Here is an 18,863-nt window from a genome sequence, read left to right on the forward strand (position 1 = left end):
TCCCGTTGAGTTTGTAGGTGTTCAGAATGGTTTGATCCCTATCCAGCTGAATTCCTGAGAGGAGACGAAATCCAGGTCTCCTACTCCTCCGCCATCTTGCTCCGCCCCCCCACCGTAGGATTCTTATACATGTGTCTTCATGGCCCTTTCTACAAATTTCTTTGAGGGTATATGTTCAGGAATGGGATTGCCAGCTACTAAGGTATACATTTACTTTACACATTAAGGCATACATTTTATCAAATACTACTAGACAAATAGAGTATTATTCACCCTTGTAAAGGAAGGAAATCCTGTCACACGCTACAACATGGACTCAGAGTTTACTAATACTCATATATGTCAGGATACATAAATATAAACAGCATGTTTTATTTATTTATTTATTTATTTTTTAAAAGATTTTATTTATTTATTTGACAGAGAGACACAGCAAGAGAAGGAACACAAGCATGGGGAGTGGGAGAGGGAGAAGCAGGCTTCCCTCAGAGCAGGGAGCCCGATGCGGGGCTCGATCCCAGGACCCTGGGATCATGACCTGAGCCGAAGGCAGACGCTTAAGGACTGAGCCACCCAGGCGCCCCCAGCATGTTTTATTTATCCATTCATCTGTCAGTGAACATTTGGGTTACTTTTACCTCTTGACTATAGTGGATAATGCTGCTAGGAACATGGGTGTGCAAATATCTCTTTGAAATTTTATTTTCAGTTCTTTTGGATATATACTCAGAAGGGGGATTGCTGGATCATAAGGTAGTTCTATTTTCAGTTAAGGAACTACCATACTGTTTTCCATGGTGGTACTCCACTTTACAGTCTCACCAACAGTGGTACACAGGGGCCCCAGTTTTTTCCATATCCTTTCAAACACTTTTTTTCCTTTTTTTTTTTTTTTTAAGGTTTTATTTATTTGACAGAGCACAAATGTGGGGGGAGCAGGAGAGGGAGCTACAGAGGAGGAAGAAGCAGGCTTCCCACTGATTAGGGAGCCTGATGTGGGACTCAATCCCAGGATGCTGGGATCATGACCTGAGCCAAAGGCAGACATTTAACTGACTGAGCCACTGAGGCGCCCTTACCTTTTTAAAAAAAAAGATTTATTTATTTTAGAGGTAGCACACAAGTTGGGGTGGACAGAGGGAGAGGGGGAGCAGATTTTGAGTGTGGAGCCCCACACTGGAGTCAATCCTGTGACCCTGAGATCATGACCCCAGCTGAAACAAAGAGTTGGTTGCTCTACCGACTGAGCCACCTGGGTGCCCCAGTTTTCTTTTTTTTAGGCTATTCATTTAACTTCAGTTTTCTAGTCTGGTTAGCTGAAATCTTAACTACAGTGTAAATCTGGGGTTGCTTTGTTAGATCTAGGTTTCTTCTTGTTTGGTCTTGTGTGTGTGTGTGCGTGTGTGTGTGTGTAACCTTTATGCTTGATAACTTCTTCTCCAGAGCCACATAGCATCATTCCTCTGATGTTTGTCCCTGGAGGCTCACTCTTGTACACTGTGTCTATGGGCCCCTTTACTTTCTGCCTTCCAGTTGGGGGTAGATGGGAGGTACCAGGAGACCAGAGGGCAGGAGGAATGAGGGCTAGCTATTTATTTCCCTTCTCCTTTCCTGCCAGGTTGCTGCAAATTGTCTGCATGCCTCTACCAATGACCTTGATACCTGTCTGGAGACCCTCTTCATATAGCTACTCATGCGAGGTGTCAGTTCCTCTTCTTTCCCTTTCAGGCCTGGATGTTAGTGGTTCTGGGGCAATACACTATCCTTTGTTGGTTTCTCTAAACCTTAGCCACACCTTTGTACATAGTCTATTAAATTCTTCTCAGGTTACCCAGGTTGTGGATGCTAATCTGTTTTCAGCTGGAATCCTGATTGTCCCTGAACAGGCCCTGTGATTTTACTTATTGTTCTAGATTTAAACAAAAAAATGTTATTACTGAATAATAAGATTAGTAATTTGGGTTTATTTTTATCTGCCTTCCACAGGTTTACAGTAGGCTTTTGGAGTTTCTCTTTCCCAAACATCCCCAGCTAAAAGATGAAGAGTGAAATATAAACAACTTTGCCACACTTCAGTATTTTCAACTTCCTTCACAGAATTGGATTTCTGTTAGTAGCATAAAACATTTGTTAAGCACCCCTTTCAGGGAATTTTAGCACTTTTCTTCTTCAAAGTCCCTTTTCTTATGATTTGGGATCTTTTCCTTCCCAGGCTGTTTCAGCAGTCCTAAACTAGCATTTGTGGACACTAGCCATCTTAGGCAAATATGTGAAATAAAGATGTCTTTACACCCTCTAGCATTTCATGTTGCTAAAACCACTCCTTTGTTACCCATTTCCTCTGTTAACATGTGTCTTTCAGTGTCTGGCTCACTTTAAATACCTATTCTGATGAATTAATTTTTTTTGGTAATCTTAATTTTCCTAAATATGTATTAATCAGCTCTACTCTTTTCTTTTCATGTCCTCATTAACTTTTGCTTTTTTTTGAGATGGGGAGATGTATTGTGTTTGCTTTGACTTTTTTTTTTTTTTTTTAAGATTTTATTTGTAGAGAGTACAAGCAGGGGGAGCGGCAGGCAGAGGGAGAAGCAGGCTCCCTGCTGAGCAAGGAGCCTGATGGGACTTGATCCCAGGACCCCGGGATCATGACCTGAGCCAAAGGCAGCCGCTTAAATGACAGAGCCACCCAGGTGTCCCTTTATTTTATTATTTTTTTAAGATTTTATTTATTTATTTGTCAGAGCAAGAACACAAGCATGGGTAGTAGCAGGCAGAGGGAGAAGCAGGCTCCCTTCTGATCAAGGAGCCCGATGCAGGACTCGATCCCAGGACCCTGGGATCATGACCTAAGCTGAACCTACTTAACCTACTGAGCCACCCAGGTGTCCCTCCTTTGACTTTTAAAAAAAGTTTCTTGTTCCTGACAGAGAACTCTCCCTTTGCCCCTTTTCCCCTTCAGCATAGTTTTCTAAAGGGTTCCTCTCCCTTCCTTCTAAAATTCTTCTCCCTCAGGCATTCCCTTTCCAAGACTTGATTTGTGCATTTCAAATGCACTTTAGTGTTCCTTCTTAGGAGTCTGGGCATTTGTCTCTGGCCGTAAAAAGCTAGGGGACTTTTTATTTCTGGTTGTGGTTTTACATCCATAGTAGACGTGCTGCTAGTTTTCCTCTTTTGTCCTCCACAAACTGTGTTGCCTATTTTGCTTTCTGCTAAGGCATGTGGCTGTTGCTTTGTGCATAGGAGAGTGCCTGATAGGAATTGTTAGTTTGTTCTTATGTTTGTTTAGTGATATTTGCTATTGCCTTCATCTTAAAGGTAAGGAAAATGATGCTCAGAGTAGTTAAATGGCATGGGCAAAGGCTATTAAGAACAGAAGTTAGGATTGATAATCAAGCCTCTGTTAACCTTTGCTGCATTGCTTGTCTATAGAGTCCTCTTTACACTTCAAGCCTAGTGCACATCCCTTCTCTTCTTGGAAGCTTCCCAGAGCTCCATGGCAGAATGGATGTTCTCCTTCATAGCTCTCCCCTTGCGCTGGCCCTTGATGGAAGAGCATCTGAGTTAGGAGGGTTATCAAGACCATGTTTACATTTTTAATCGCAGTTGTAATATTTTTGCTAAGTGGTCACCCTGTGTGGGTAATGTTGCATTTGGGCTTTGAACCCAAATCTTGCCACTCATCTGTGGTGAGACAGATGAGCTGATGGATATGAAGGCCAGGACCTGGCACGCAGTGAGATTTCTCCTCTGTGCTCCTTTTCTTGCATTAGCTCTTCATCATAGGCCTTGCACACAGTGTGCATGTACTTTCTTTTTAATGTTTATTTGTCAAAGGAGATGGTCATAAATTACTGGACAATTGTAAGCACTTTTTTGGTGCTCAGTAATGCACCGTACTTATTTTTGTTTGTAGTTTTTGACATTCTCTGCCACCCACCTCTGGCAACCACCAGTCTGTTCTCTGTATCTATGAGCGTGTGGGTGGTTGTTTTTTTTTCAGATTCCACATATATTCCACTTACGATAAGGTGATCTTGGTTATTGTTTTCTGATGAGTTAATACTTTGTTTTTCTTTCTTTCTTTTTTTTTTTTTAAAGATTTTATTTATTTATTTGAGAGAGAGAGAATGAGAAACAGAGCAGGAGAGGGAGGAGAAGCAGACTCCCCGCCGAGCAGGGAGCCCGATGCGGGACTCGATCCCAGGACCCTGGGATCATGACCTGAGCCGAAGGCAGACACTTAATGACTGAGCCACCCAGGCGCCCCTATTATTTGTCTTAATAGAAATTCTAAATTCTTTGCTTTCTGAGGTGGGTTTGGTTTTTAATATTAACTCTCCTGTTAGTCTTAACTCATTGGGTTTGGAAAGAGTTTATTTACAGTAATAATTAAATCTTTTTTCTTTTTAGTCCAGCCTTTGTTTATATGTATATTTGCTTTTTTAAACTCAGAATTTGGGGTCATACTTCATATATGTATTCCTGCCTTTTCAACTAATATCATTGATATATTTTCACATCAGTAAATACTTTTTAAATATTTAATGGCTACATAAAATTCCATCACAGATATACTATAGTTTAATAAGCAATATTTCATTATTGTAATTTTTTGGTCTTAAAATGTGCTGATAAATATTTTTATATAAAAGTCTGAATGAAGCTCTGTTTCTTTAGACTAAGTTCCTAGGAGTAGAATTAATAGGTCAAAATGTATATGTTTTTAAGCCTTTTGAAAATATTTATAATACTGAAGTTTAGTTCTCATATATATTGATGCATCACAAAATCAATGCTTATAGATTAGTTAAGAACCACAGAGAAATCATGACATTTTTCTGTCATACCTTGTGACTCTACAGTAACCCCTGATTTTGTTATCTTTTATCTTCGAAACAGTATCCAAGCAAATGGCCAAAGAAGTTAACCCCTTATAATAAACTCCAGAGCAGCACTTATTTACTTACTTGTTATTTTATAGTTACTGAGGTGATAGTTTTCTCTAACTAGACTGTGAACTCCATGAGGGCAATAACCATGTCTGTTTTTCAGTGCCAGTGTATCTAGCTCCTGTCACAGTATTGTAGACAATCAATGAATATTTGTTGAAAGGGATTGAAAAATAAATAGTATAATTTTTTGTGCTGAAATGCTATAGGAGCATATGATTAAGATTGTTTACTTGGGTTTTGAGTTTAGATGCACTTAGATTTTATTCTTCATTCTGCCACTTAGTTGCTGGTTGATCCTGGGCCAGTGCCTGGTACGGCAAATGATAGTACTAATTACTGTTTTTCTGGTTGTCCGATCCATCTTTGGTTATGAAGGCCTTGAAAACAAGGATATTGTCTGGATCTAGTTAGCACCAGAACCTACCACAGCACCTGTTCTCTTATAAATAATTGTCAAATTAAAGTTTTGAATTTATGATTGTGAGAGATGTTATGGCATAAACTGTAGTTAATGCCATTCTTCACCTGTACTGAACTTGTGTTCCTCTGAAAGTTTCTTGTTCTCTCTGGTACCTGGAGTTTAGATACAGCACTTCCTCTGCCTGGGGTAGTCACATCCTCTTTTTACCTTATACTTAATTTGTTTGTCCTTTAGGACCCAACTTAGACTTTCCTTCTCCTGGAAGGTATTCTGTAATGTCTCTCAGATTGGGTGTCTTTTCTCTAGAATTAGGTTTTTTAATCTTGGCACTACTGACATTTGGGCTGGATAATTTTTTTGTTGTGGGGGACTGTCCTGTTGATTGTAGAATGTTTAGCAGCAGTATTCCTGGCATCTACCCACCAGATGCCAGTAGCATCCTTTCCAATCGTGACAACCCAGCATGTCTCCAGTCATTGCCAAATGTCCCATATGGGACAAAGTCTCTTTCAGTTGAGAACCACTCTAAAATTACACTTTTTACCAAATAGTATTATAGTTGCCAGATTTTCTTAAGCTGTTTTTTTCCAATAGAATATAAGTTCCTTTGAGGGCAAGGACTGTACTTTTTTTTTGTAAATCTTCAGCATTTAGCTATTGTCTGATGTAGAAATAATCGGTATTTGTTGAGTGGGTTGAATATAATTCAGTGTAATGGTTCCCAGATAGTTCATGACATACAAGCCCCGTTGTAAACTGAGACTTAGGTTAATTATTAAATATATAAAGGCTTCTGGAGGTTATTAGTGGTTTATGCACAAGCGGACAAATATCCCTAGTGTTTTTCCTTACATTGGATATCTTTTTTGGTTTGTCTTTTTATTGATTAGTTTATTAGACCTAGCTTTTGTTTGGATGTTGTATGTTTTGAAGTTCAAGTCCAGAATTCATTGGGAGACATAGAATTTGCGCTGTCTCAATATGAAATGCACAATGGTATACCCCCTTGTGGGTGGAGGGGAGTGGTTTTGTTGACTATAACTTTGCTGTTCATTCAGAGTCTTGGTAAATAGCCTTCTGTTAAATTTTATAGAGCAGTTTTTTTCTTGGATTTTTCATCCCTTTGTATATTTCTTTGCAAGTCAGTAAATATTAATATTTTTGTGATCTTGGGCACTGGCTTTTTCCCACAGGCTGAGACTTAGTAGGAGGACTTGAGGAACTAATGGGAGAATATTTTTGAATTTGGTTCTAAATATGATAGTCTCTCCTCATCACTGCCCTGATGAGATTTTTGGGACAGGTAGGAGTCCTTCCTGCTGCTGCTTTGTCTTTTTTTTTTTTTTTTAGAGACTTTATTTATTTAACAGAGCGAGCGAGAGCAGGAACACAAGCAGGGGGAGTGGGAGAGGGAGAAGCAGGCTTCCCGCCGAGCGGGGAGCCCGATGCAGGGCTCGATCCCAGGATCCTGGGATCATGACCTGAGCTGAAGGCAGACGCTTAACGACTGAGCCACTCAGGTGCCCCTGCTGCTTTGTCTTTTTATCAACCCACTCCTACACCAATATATAGATACTCATTTTATCCATTACCAGATTCTTTTAGTTCTGCCTTCAAGCTAGATCTCAAATCAAGTCATGCTACCCTAGTCTAAGGTATTTCCATCTCTTGTCTGGACTATAGTAATAGCCTTCTCTCCTTGGTCCTCTTGCTTCTATTATTATCCTCCCCCAATCAGTTCTCTACACAAACCAAAATGATCTTCAAGAAATGTGAATCAGATCATGTTGTTTTGCCTGTATTAGGAAACCATTCTGGTTTATACTGTCAGCTAATCCACCCTCTAACTGGAATAATTTCAGCTTGAAAGTAGTAACTGTGTTTATTTTTTTCCAGGAGGAACAGCACAGCATGCTGGGCTCTGGATTTAAAGCTGAGCGTTTACGAGTCAATTTGCGATTAGTCATAAACCGTCTTAAACTATTGGAGAAAAAAAAAAGTGAGTAATGCATGATTGCCATATATTTTCTTTCCCCAAATCACTGGGGTCTCCCATCCTAATATTAGCTCTGTGAGGCTAGTACTGTGAAGTCTTAGGGATCCCATATCCTTTAAGCTTTAGATAATTACTGCTGCTCTTTGTGACAAGTTAGATTGAATCATTCTGTTGCAGGGAATTGGTAACATGACTCCTGAGGTAAATTTGTGGCTATAACAGCAATATTCTCACCTAGACAAAGGAGCAAATTCTGGAGACTAGATGAGTTGGGACTAGATTTGGTAAAAGACAAGTGAGCTAGGCATGTACTAGAAACATCCAATTCACTCCTGGGGTAGAAGTCTCCTGCAGGCCAGGGCCCAGTGTACTGCTGCTGTGTGAGTGGATGGGATTTGTGCCTTAGCGGAACTGGCCCAGAAAGCAAGGAAAGAGATTGCTGACTATCTGGCTGCTGGGAAGGATGAACGAGCTCGGATCCGAGTGGAGCATATTATCCGAGAAGACTACCTTGTGGAGGCCATGGAAATTCTGGAGCTGTATTGTGATCTGCTGCTGGCTCGGTTTGGTCTCATCCAGTCTATGAAGTAAGATAATTTTGTCTTTTTTTTTTTTAAACTTAATTTAGGTATGATTTATAGAAAAAAACTGTACATATGTGTACAGTTTGATGAGTTTGGACATATGCATATGCCTGCATACCATCACCACAATCAAGGTAATAAACATTTGTTACCTCTAGAAGTTTCCTTGTGTCCCCCACACACACTCTTTTTTGATAAGAACACATGACATCAGATCCCTACCCTCTTAACATTTTTTTTTTTAAGATTTTATTTATTTGACAGCACAAGCAGGGGGAGCAGAAGGCAGAGGGAGAGGGAGAAGCAGGCTCCCCGCTGAGCAAGGAGCCCGATGCAGGACTCGATCCCAGGACCCTGGGACCATGACCTGAGCCAAAGGCACTTAACCGACTGAGCCACCCAGGCATCCCCCTCTTAACATTTTTAAAAAAGATTTATTTATTTATTTTAGAGAGAAAGAGCACGCATGCACCAGGAGGGAGGAGGTGGAGGAGCAGAGGGAGAGAATCCCAAGCAGACTCCGCGCTAAGCGTGGAGCCTGACAGGGGCCTTGATCTCACAACTGAGATCATGACCTGAGCCGAAACCAAGTGTCAGACACTTAACCAGCTGAGCTCTCTCTCTCTCTGTATCTCAAATGAATAAATAAAAAACTTTAAAAAAAAAAAAAAGGTCTAAGTTTGAGTCTTGGCTCTACCATTTCCTGACTTTGTGACCTTGGGCTTGTCAGAGATTCCCCAGAAGTAAAATAGGATGATGAAAATGGCTAGAAGCCCTAGAATTATTTGTGAGAATCCAGTGAGATTTGTAAAAGAACTTTAGAGGCTATCAAACATATGATACAAATTCTGGGGTTTTGTTGGTTTGTTTTAAAGAATTTTTTTTTTTTAAAGATTTTATTTAGGTGTGCCTGGGTGGCTCAGTCGGTTAAGTGTCTGCCTTCAGCTCAGGTTATGATCCCAGGGTCCTGGGATTGAGTCCGATATCAGGCTCCCTGCTCAGCGGGGAGTCTCTTTCTCCCTCTGCCTCTCCCCACTGGCTTGTGCTCTCTCTGGCTTACTGTCTCAAATAAATAAAATCTTTTTTTTTTTTTTTAAAGATTTTATTTATTTATTTGACAGGGAGAGACAGCCAGAGAGAGAACACAAGCAGGGTAAGTGGGAGAGAGAGAAGCAGGCTTCCCGCTGAGCAGGGAGCCCGATGCGGGGCTCAATCCCAGGACCCTGGGATCATGACCTGAGCTGAAGGCAGACGCCTAACGACTGAGCCACCCAGGCGCCCCTCAAATAAATAAAATCTTTACGAGACAGTGCTCTAACCCCTGAGCTACGGAGCCCCGTTAAATAAAATCTTTAAAAAAATTTTTATTTATTTGAGAGAGAGAGCACGAGCAGGGGAGGAGCAGAGGGAGAGGGAGAAGCAGACTCCCCACCGAGCAGGGAGCCCAATACGGCGCTTAATCCTGGAACTCTGGGACCATGACCTGAGCCACCCAGATGCCCCTGTTTTCTTTCAAAGAATATTAAATTTTATTAATTTTTTTCCTTAATTAGGGAACTAGATTCTGGTCTGGCTGAATCCGTGTCTACACTGATATGGGCTGCTCCTCGGCTCCAGTCAGAAGTGGCTGAGTTGAAAATAGTGAGTATAGTGAGTTTCAGTGATGTCTGAGGCTTGTCATATTTTTAGGTTGGTTAACAAAATTCACTTCTGCTTATTTGACCAGATATTTTGTACCCTTTTCATGGTGTCTTTGAAAGAGGCTTTATAAATTTGTCTCTACCTCCTTTTCAGGCCTTGTATAATGCAACAGAACAGTGTTTTCAAACTTAAATAATTTTTTTTTAAGGAGCAAAGTTTTGTGTATCTCCAGTTTTGTCTTGTTTTTATTGTAATGTTAAGTATATTCAAACAGAAAAGTTCTTAAGCAACTGTAAACCAGTAAAGTTAAAATAACATTAACTTAAGGTGACAGATGTTTTGCTTCATTCATTAATTTCACAAATACTCATCGGGTGTATGTTACAAGTTAGGTGGGCACTGAGGATACAGTAGTGAGCAAAATATGACACCAACCCTACTCTTGTAGGTTTAAAATCTAGCAGAAGAGATAGACGTTAAAAACTTCCCCATCACAACATGGATATGGCACTGACTGCTAGGATACAAATTCAGTTGAGTTGTTCCCTCCTATTTTCTGCATCTTTGCCTTTTTTGTTTTATTCTCTAGATTGTCTCAGTCATCTCCTGACCCGTCTTTTGAGATTTCCTGGTCTTCTGTATGTTTTTATTTTTAAGAGCTCTTTCTAATTCTTTATTTGAATACTTCATAGTCTGTTGCTTTTGTTTCATAGCTGTAATGTCTTTTAACTGAGAATATTAGTTTCTTATTAACTTTTCTTCCTTTTTTTTTTTTTTAAGATTTTATTTATTTGCAAGAGAGAGAATGAGAGACAGCATGAGAGGGAGGAGGGTCAGAGGGAGAAGCAGACTCCCTGCTGAGCAGGGAGCCTGATGTGGGACTCGATCCCGGGACTCCAGGATCACGACCTGAGCCGAAGGCAGTCGCTTAACCAACTGAGCCACCCAGGCGCCCTCTTGTTCCATTTTCTTGTTCTATTTCTTTGTTTTAGACTATTTTGTAGTAGAGGCTTTTCACAGAAGTTTGGTGACCCTTGATTGTTGGTTTATGTTTGAAAGTGAGGCATTTAAAAAGCGGCTTGGAACCTCTTGTGTGCCTGAGTGGGGCTTATTGCCAGATGCCTTCACTGTTGAATGATCTAAGCCCTTTCTTAAGGGAACTCCAGAGTATCAAGAACTAGTTTTTTTCCTCGGTATGGTCATTTCCTTCAGAGAGGAATCCTCTTTTTTTACTTTGAGGTTATAAGCTGGCAGAATTTCTGAGAACCAGAGGAGAAGGAAGCCAGAGGTCTCATTCTTCTCTTTTAGAAGACTTACACGTAATTTTTCTATTGTCATTATGTGTCTCTGCTCTCTGCTATGCTTGGAGTTCAGAATCCCTTTAGTCTAACCTCACCAGAGAGTAAGCCTCCTGTATTCTGATCTGGTAGGGCTGGGAGTCCGAGTTGTGTAAGTAGAGGAATGGTGGGAGAGTAGAGGCAACTGCTCCTCCTTTTAGCTCACGACCCTGAGATCAAGAGTCCCATACTCTACCGACTGGGCCAGTGAGGTGCCCCAGAGGCAGCTGCTGCTTATACAGACTTCTAACCTCAGTCTCTATCTCTTTTTTTTTTTAAGTTTTTATTTAAGTAAGCTCTATACCCAATGTGGGGCTTGAACTCATGACCCTAGATCGAGAGTTGCATGCTCCTCCAGCTGAGCCAGCCAGGCGTCCCAACCTCAGTTTCGTTGTAACCTCTCCTGTATTCTTCCTTTATATTAAAATTTATTCAAGATGAAACACATTTACATGATTTTAAAAAGGTGAACTCATAAAGGAACTAGAAGAAAACTAGGCAGATTTAAAAAAATGATCTCATAGTGGAAAAGTCCATAAAACCCAAAAGCCATAAACAAAGAGCAATAAATTAAGAAAAATAAAAAATTCCTGCATAATATAAAGCAACCAAGAACTGTTATTTAAAAGACAAATGACAACCTTAAGTCGTAAGTACCAGGTCTACATACTGAACAATGAGTGCCTCCTTACTGAACTCTCAGATGTTGGGGCCACTCTGGTTCAATGCCTGCCTGGATTTTTTGAATCTTCTTCCTACACATACTTTGGTTTCTTTTAGTCTGTTCAGCTTAGGGTTTTGTTCAGAACACAGATCTGATTCTGTCACTACCCCTTGCTTTAAAGCCCTTTAGTAGCTGCTGTTTTTATGATGGAAACAATTCCTAATATGGCCTGCATAGTTCCGCATTGTGTGGCCCCTTTCTGCCTTTCTTTCTTCATTTCCTTTTTTGTGTGTGTGTGTGTGTGTTTGTTGTTGTTGTTTTTTTTTAAGATTTATTTATTTATTTGACAGAGAGACAGCTAGAGAGGGAACACAAACGGGGAGTGGGAGAGGGAGAAGCAGACTCCTGGCTGAGCAGGGAGCCCGACGCGGGGCTCGATCCCAGGACCCTGAGATCATGACCTGAGCCGAAGGCAGACGCTTAACGACTGAGCCACCCAGGCGCCCTCTTTCTTCATTTCCTATCACACTTCTCCCTGGGGCTCAACAGTGACTTTATTTCAGCTTGAGGATTGACCCAGTTTTTCTACCTGAGGCCTTTGCACATGCTGTTTCCTTTTCCTAGAATGTTCTTCCCTCCCTCTTAACTCCTAGTCATCCTTTACATCCCAGTGAAGCATCATCCCTTTCTTCAGGAAGCCTTACTTTTTTTTTTTTAAGATTTTATTTGAGAGAGAGAGTGAACAAGTGGGAGGGGCAGAGGGAAGGGAGAGGAAGAGAGGATCTCGAACAGACTCTGTGCTGGGCAAGGAGCCCAGTTCGGGGCTTGTTCCCACAACCCTGAGATCATGACCTGAGCTGAAACCAAGAGTTGGACGCTTAACCAACTAAGCCACCCAGGCTCCCCCTTACATGACTTTTTTGATCAGATCTAATTTCACTGTTGTAAGTTATTGACAGTGTGTGTACTTTCACTTGGTGATACTTAACTGCGGCTACATTTGTATCTTTATTTGTGTGACTGAGTAATGACTGGTTTCCTCAGAGATTCTAAGACTTTAAGAGTAGGAACAATGTCTGTTTTTGTTTATTGTATTTATAGCATATGTCATAATGTCTATGAGAGAATTTGGCACATAGTTACAGCTCGATGGATGGATAAACAAATATGAACTAAGAATGTATCCCTTAAAAGTTTTACAGGCCCGGGGTTTTTTGAAATCCTGTAATAGAAGCATGGTTACTGTTGATAGGAAGCTTGAAGCAGTCTGTAAGAATGGTTTCCACTTTCATTTACTGTTCTTTTTTCTCTATAGGTTGCTGATCAGCTCTGTGCCAAGTATAGCAAGGAATACGGCAAGTTATGTAGGACCAACCAGATTGGAACTGTGAATGACAGGGTAATGAACATACTTAACATGATGCAGTAGACAGGGTGTGGGCATGTTATCCTGGCTTGATTGTAGTGGGTCCTACTGTATGGCTGAGTTAATCTAGGGTTGCATATTTTATAGTGAGGGTGAGAAAGCTCTCTGGCTGGCTGTGGAGTCAACTCCTTACCCTTCCCTAAACCTCTGATTGTGAGGCCCCCAGTCCTTTGTGCCCCTTGTGATTTGTGTATGTAGAAGCAAGGTGATGAAGAGTGGGTGAATTCAGATGTGGAAGGCAGCATTATCAGTCTTACCAACACCTGGGTCATGTGTAACCAGAGACCATGAGAGGGGCATGGGTTTGTAATAATGCTTTGTGACTGGAAAAAAAAAATGATTTAACCGGTCAAACCTCATTTTTCCTCAATTTACCTGTAAAATAAGAGGAACAGAGTTTAAAAGTGAGTCAGGTTAGGCTGATTGGCATAGATTTTAACCCTGGGTCTTTTACTTACAGCTAATGCACAAACTGAGTGTGGAAGCCCCACCCAAAATCCTGGTGGAGAGATACCTGATTGAAATTGCTAAGAACTACAATGTGCCCTATGAGCCTGACTCTGTGGTCATGGTGAGTAGAGAGTCTTTCAGAGTACAGAGGGGGAAATGAGTCTCTGGATATCATTTTCTTTTTTTTTTTTTTTTAAAGATATTTATTTATTTATTTATTTATTTGAGACAGAGAGAATGAGAGAGAGCACATGAGAGGGGGGAGGGTCAGAGGCAGAAGCAGGCTCCCTGCTGAGCAGGGAGCCCGATGCGGGACTCGATCCAGGGACTCCAGGATCATGACCTGAGCCGAAGGCAGTCGCTTAACCAACTGAGCCACCCAGGCGCCCCTGGATATCATTTTCTTAAAAAATAATCCTATCCTTTGCACTAAAGTTTATATGTGGGAGATTAAGCCTTTGTCCAGTTAGTGCCTTTTTGGGTAATGATAAATATGCCTGCATTTCTCAAAGAGTATTTAAGGATCAGATGAGATGAATGACTGGAAGGCACTTAGAAAAGGTACAAACCTTGATGCAAATACAGAATGGCACTATTGCTGCTTTTCGATGAGGTTCAAGGAATTGAAGCAAGAAATGCCCCAAGACCCCAAATGTATTCTAAAATTATTAGGTGCCTGCCGTGTGTTAGACAGTGCACTGAGACCTGAGAATACAGAGATAAAAACAAGTTCCCTGTCCTGAAGAGGTTTACAGTGTAAGGGGGGCAAATATGCAAATAGTAATCCTTCAATTAAGGTCAGTGGGGTGTAGTGGGTTCTTTGCTGTGCTGCTTAGACAACACTCCCCCATCCCAGATATACACACCTAAGGATAAAAGCATTTATTTCCCCAGCTCTTGAGAGTATTGATGACTGGTGGCTCATAACACTCCAGCAATGGCCCTCAGAAGAAAGCTGCTTCATCCACAGTCTTTTCTGCAGGACAGCCTGTATTCAGTAACTGGGTTTTAAAGACTCTGTCCCAGTTGGGGGTACATGTTGCAGGCCCATTCCAGCTCAGAGCTCCTTAAGGAATCGACTGAGCAGTTGTTGTGACTGTACAGCAGCCTAGCCCGGCTTCCTTCACTTCCCCACAGGTCTTTATCCCAAAGGACCACGCCAGTACCTTCCTCCACACTGGTCTCTATCTCAGAGTCTGCTTCTGGGGGAACCTGGCCTGCAATGTGGGTTAATGATACGGGTTTCTCTCTTCTTCTCAGGCAGAAGCTCCTCCTGGGGTAGAGACAGATCTTATTGATGTTGGATTCACAGATGATGTGAAGAAAGGGGGTCCTGGAAGAGGAGGAGGGGGTGGTTTCGCAACACCAGTTGGTGGACCTGATGGAACAGTGCCAGTGCCTATGCCCATGCCCATGCCCATGCCCTCTCCAAGTACTCCTTTCTCCTATCCACTTCCAAAGGGACCAGTAAGTATACATAGAAGTGTGGGTGTAAACTGTAGAAAATGTAACAAGATGACACATTGGATGTATGAATATACAGGAGTTGTAGGTTGTTAAGAAGATTCTGCAGGAAGAACATTTGGTATTAGTGATCATATTGTGGAAAAAATACTGGGATTTAGAGAAAGTCTTTTGTTAATGATGTGGGAAAATATACAGAGATCGTGCTAGAGAAACGTTTTCTTGTAGGTTTACTGAATACCTTTGGGACCTGTAGCAGGCAAACTAGTAGTTCTTTCCAAAAATGAGTACAACTTATTACCAGGTAGAAAAACCTCTTTTGTAGACAAAAAGGTGAAGGTCATTACTAGTAATAGGAAAGTCTGATTAGAATCTTCCCCTGTAGACATCCAGGCAGTTGATTAGTAATTTGAAGACTAGCCTTTGGCTTTAGATCTTTAAAAATCTGGAATCCTTCTGGGCATTTTTTTTCTTTTGGAGCTCTTGAATATATATATACATATTGAATATATTTCTTGAATATTCACACTGAATACGTGTAGGTATTGCTCCCATACCATACACAAACCTCAGAAACCGCAAAACGGGGCCGTGTCTCTGATGTTGCCTTTCTTCTCTTGCAGTCGGATTTCAATGGACTGCCAGTGGGGACTTACCAGGCTTTTCCCAATATTCATCCACCTCAGATACCAGCAACTCCCCCATCGTATGAATCTGTAAGTGCTTGAGCCTCTTTTGTAAGCAGCAGGAGAGAGAATCCCATGAAGAGAGAGAAATAATGGCCACAGGGAAGGCAAAGTTTTGATCATTTCCTAGTTACCAGCATTGCTCTTGCTTTGGATTTTTGTGTTGCTTTAACGTTGCCCTGGAAATGGGGTGGTGGGGCGGCATCACTGGGTGCAGGGCTTTGTTTGCAATTAAGCCAGGAATCAGGAAGGAGCTGCAGATCTCCTAGAAAGTTCTAGTAGGGCACTCACCTAGTCTTTTGGGGGTTTTTTTGGTGGTTTTTGTTTGTTTTTAACTAGGCAGAGAATTGTATTGAGCTGGTGTAGTCTTACTGCTAGAATATCATAATTAAAATACCAGTTTTACAAATTCAACACTGTGTAAAAGAATAGTGGCCAGATTTTTATGTTAAACAGAAGTGTCCAGTTAGTAAACTTCAGCCTATAACATTACTTTTACATTTTCATCTTATAGATGAAACTTGTTATAAATATGGTAACCGTGCCTTGAATTGAATTGTTGGTGATTGCATAGCTTTGATTCAGGAATAGAGGGCTCCTTTTCTGTCAGTCTTGTTTCCTCAGCTGGTATATGCCTTTTGAGACCTATTTCCATCTGATGCATTACAGTTGGTAGGGCGTTTGCTGCGAGAGCGCCCTGTTCCTGAACTTGCTTAGTGTTCTTTCCTTTGGTTTTCTCTTGGGCCTGGGTTTTCTTACGTTTCCGTCTTGCATGCATTGAAGCATTGCCCACAACTGTTTCTAGGAATGAGGTAGAAGATCTTCAGTATTAGAGGACTTGGTTCTTGGAGATGAATTCAGTGGGTTAGTGCTTTCTCTCTGCCCAGAAGGTGAAGGTATCAAAGAGAGATGTTATGGTGTGGTAAGAATTTTCTTTTTCTCTGCTTGGTGGTTGAGTTTAACATGTTATCTGATTGGAAGATCAGGAAGGAGTATAGGGGGTGGAGGGGCAGTTTCTTTGGAGGAGGTTCTGTTGCTTCTGCTGAGCAGCTTAGCTTTTGGAAAACACAGGGGCTTATACCAATATCAGTACTTTGTCCAGTAATGCCATTGCTTTCTCCCCTAGTAACAATCTTTGTGTTTCAGGTTGATGACCTTAATGCTGATAAGAATGTCTCTTCTGCACAGATTGTTGGTGAGTGTGAATCAGAAACCCTCAGTGCTTGAACCCTTTGCTGTTTTCTCATTACCGCTCCTGCCTCAGAGATAGTGTTCATGTTTGTGGCATTTTACCCACATGCCCTGTCTTCTCCCAGAGTGTAGTAGGATGAAAATAGAACTTCGGATTTCTCTCATCCAAAAAGAAAATATCTTTCTTGGTTGCAGAGAATCTCCCAAGTTCCTTGTTTCTGTTAATGGTATCATTATTCTTTCAATCTCAAGTTCTTTATGGTCCTGCTGCTTCATCTTCCGTTGTACCTAGAAATAGCAAAAGAGATCAATCTAGCTATTTTTCTATCTAGATATAGATAACATATTTTTAAGCTTGAACATTAAAGAGGGGGCAGTAGATAAAACCATAAATGAATAGCTCAATGACTTTTCATAAAGCACGCATGCTCGTGTGATCATCTGCTCAGAAAGTAAAACACTACCAGCACTATGGAAACCAGAAGGAGGGGGATACTTTTTAAATTGGAGATAGTTTTATTGAGGTGTATTTTGATGATACTTCAGTAAAACTGGTGTAGAACATTTCCATCACCCCAGAAAGTTCTCTTATGTTCCTTTCAAGTCCATCAATCCACTCTCTACTTTGGAGGCAAATACTGTTGTTTTCTTTTTCTTTTAAGATTTTATTTTTACAGAAAGAGAACATGAGCGTGCATGGGGTAGGGGGAGGGAAAGAATCTCAATCAGACTTCTCTCTCAGCGTGGAGCCTGACATGGGGCTCAGTCCCATGACCCCGAGATCATGACCAGAGCTGAAACCAAGAGTCGGATGCTCAACTGACTGAGCCACTCAGGCACCCCACTATTCTTACTTTCTAAAAGTAGTTGAGGTTTGCCTTTTCTAGAACTTAGATACAAATGGAAACGTACAGTAGGTAGAGAGGGGGATGATTTTAACTTATAAAATACAAAATGGAAGACTGGTAATTCAGATCCTACTACATCAAACAATAAGGACGTTAACATTCCTCATAAAAAATTTTTGCACCTGAGCCTTAAAGAGGGGCTCATTCCAACAGAATTTTAGTACCACCCCTTGGCCTTTGTCGTGATGGGAGCAGACCTTTGTGAAAGGGGACAGTCTGAGTGCATGCTCTGTGTACCTAGTCCCAGGTACCACACTTTGAATTTCCCTTAATCTTTTTTCTCACCGTAGTAAAGTAAAACAGATAGGAGTCAGCTGTATTAAGGAAATGTAGATTTAATTGTCCTGAAAATTTTTATTGACTTTTAGAATTATTTTTTAAAAACCAGTGTTTTCTCCTGTATTTTTGTTCCTGTCAAAGGGGAATGTGGGCTTTGAGGATCTGAGCCACTTTTCTCTGGTGTTTGTGACACTGTGCTCCTTACCCTAATTTAATTAGGTCCTGGGCCCAAGCCGGAAGCCTCTGCAAAGCCCCCTTCCCAACCTGTGGATACCTACAACAACTTTGTACTACCGGAGTTGCCGTCTGTGCCAGACACACTACCAACTGCATCTGCTGGTGCCAACGCCTCGGCATCTGAGGACATTGACTTTGATGATCTTTCCCGGAGATTTGAAGAGTTGAAAAAGAAAACCTAGTTCTCCTCAACCAGGCAACCTCCAGGCTCTGAGATTTGAGACTGAGCTTTTTCTCCTTGTAACAGAGAATCTCCATGAAATTCGTTTTCATCACTTAACCATCACTGAGCACACTCTTCCTCTGGGTTCTCTTTCTGCTCTAAATTCTGCTTTCCAGTTCTCTGTTGCTCCTAAGAAACTAATGATTAGAGACTATGAGGCCAGAGCAGCTGACCCTGGGCAGCCGAGCTTGTCCATCTCCCTTGAGTGTGAGCCCAGGTTCTCCCATCACCTGTACCTGTTCCTCCACAGGGGAGTGGGAAGGTGAAAGCATTATGAGGAGAGCTGCCAAAGATGGCTGGACACGGAGAAGAGTACTTCATGAAGTCTCTCAGCCCTGTGCTGAAGTTCTAGACTTAGAAACAAACCCCTCTGTCCAGAGGGGTTTGTAGTGAGCAAAGGT

General features: G+C 41.4%; 1 protein-coding gene across 1 annotated transcript in view; it reads left to right on the plus strand.

Moving 5' to 3' along the window:
- IST1 (IST1 factor associated with ESCRT-III) overlaps window positions 1-18,473 on the plus strand; it is a 45,021-nt gene extending 26,548 nt beyond the window's left edge. Inside the window, exons 2-10 of the mRNA XM_006742336.3 lie at window positions 7,273-7,375; window positions 7,779-7,959; window positions 9,510-9,597; window positions 12,914-12,997; window positions 13,485-13,595; window positions 14,735-14,941; window positions 15,562-15,654; window positions 16,771-16,819; window positions 18,222-18,473. Of these exons, the coding sequence (XP_006742399.2) occupies window positions 7,288-7,375; window positions 7,779-7,959; window positions 9,510-9,597; window positions 12,914-12,997; window positions 13,485-13,595; window positions 14,735-14,941; window positions 15,562-15,654; window positions 16,771-16,819; window positions 18,222-18,421 (1,101 nt within the window). The 5' untranslated portion in view covers window positions 7,273-7,287 and the 3' untranslated portion in view covers window positions 18,422-18,473. The remainder of the gene's footprint in view (window positions 1-7,272; window positions 7,376-7,778; window positions 7,960-9,509; window positions 9,598-12,913; window positions 12,998-13,484; window positions 13,596-14,734; window positions 14,942-15,561; window positions 15,655-16,770; window positions 16,820-18,221) is intronic.
- Window positions 18,474-18,863: the final 390 nt, after the last annotated feature.

This window comes from Leptonychotes weddellii, chromosome 16, assembly GCF_054177405.1.
Source record: "Leptonychotes weddellii isolate Sample4059 chromosome 16, ASM5417740v2, whole genome shotgun sequence".
NCBI classification, from domain to species: domain Eukaryota; kingdom Metazoa; phylum Chordata; class Mammalia; order Carnivora; family Phocidae; genus Leptonychotes; species Leptonychotes weddellii.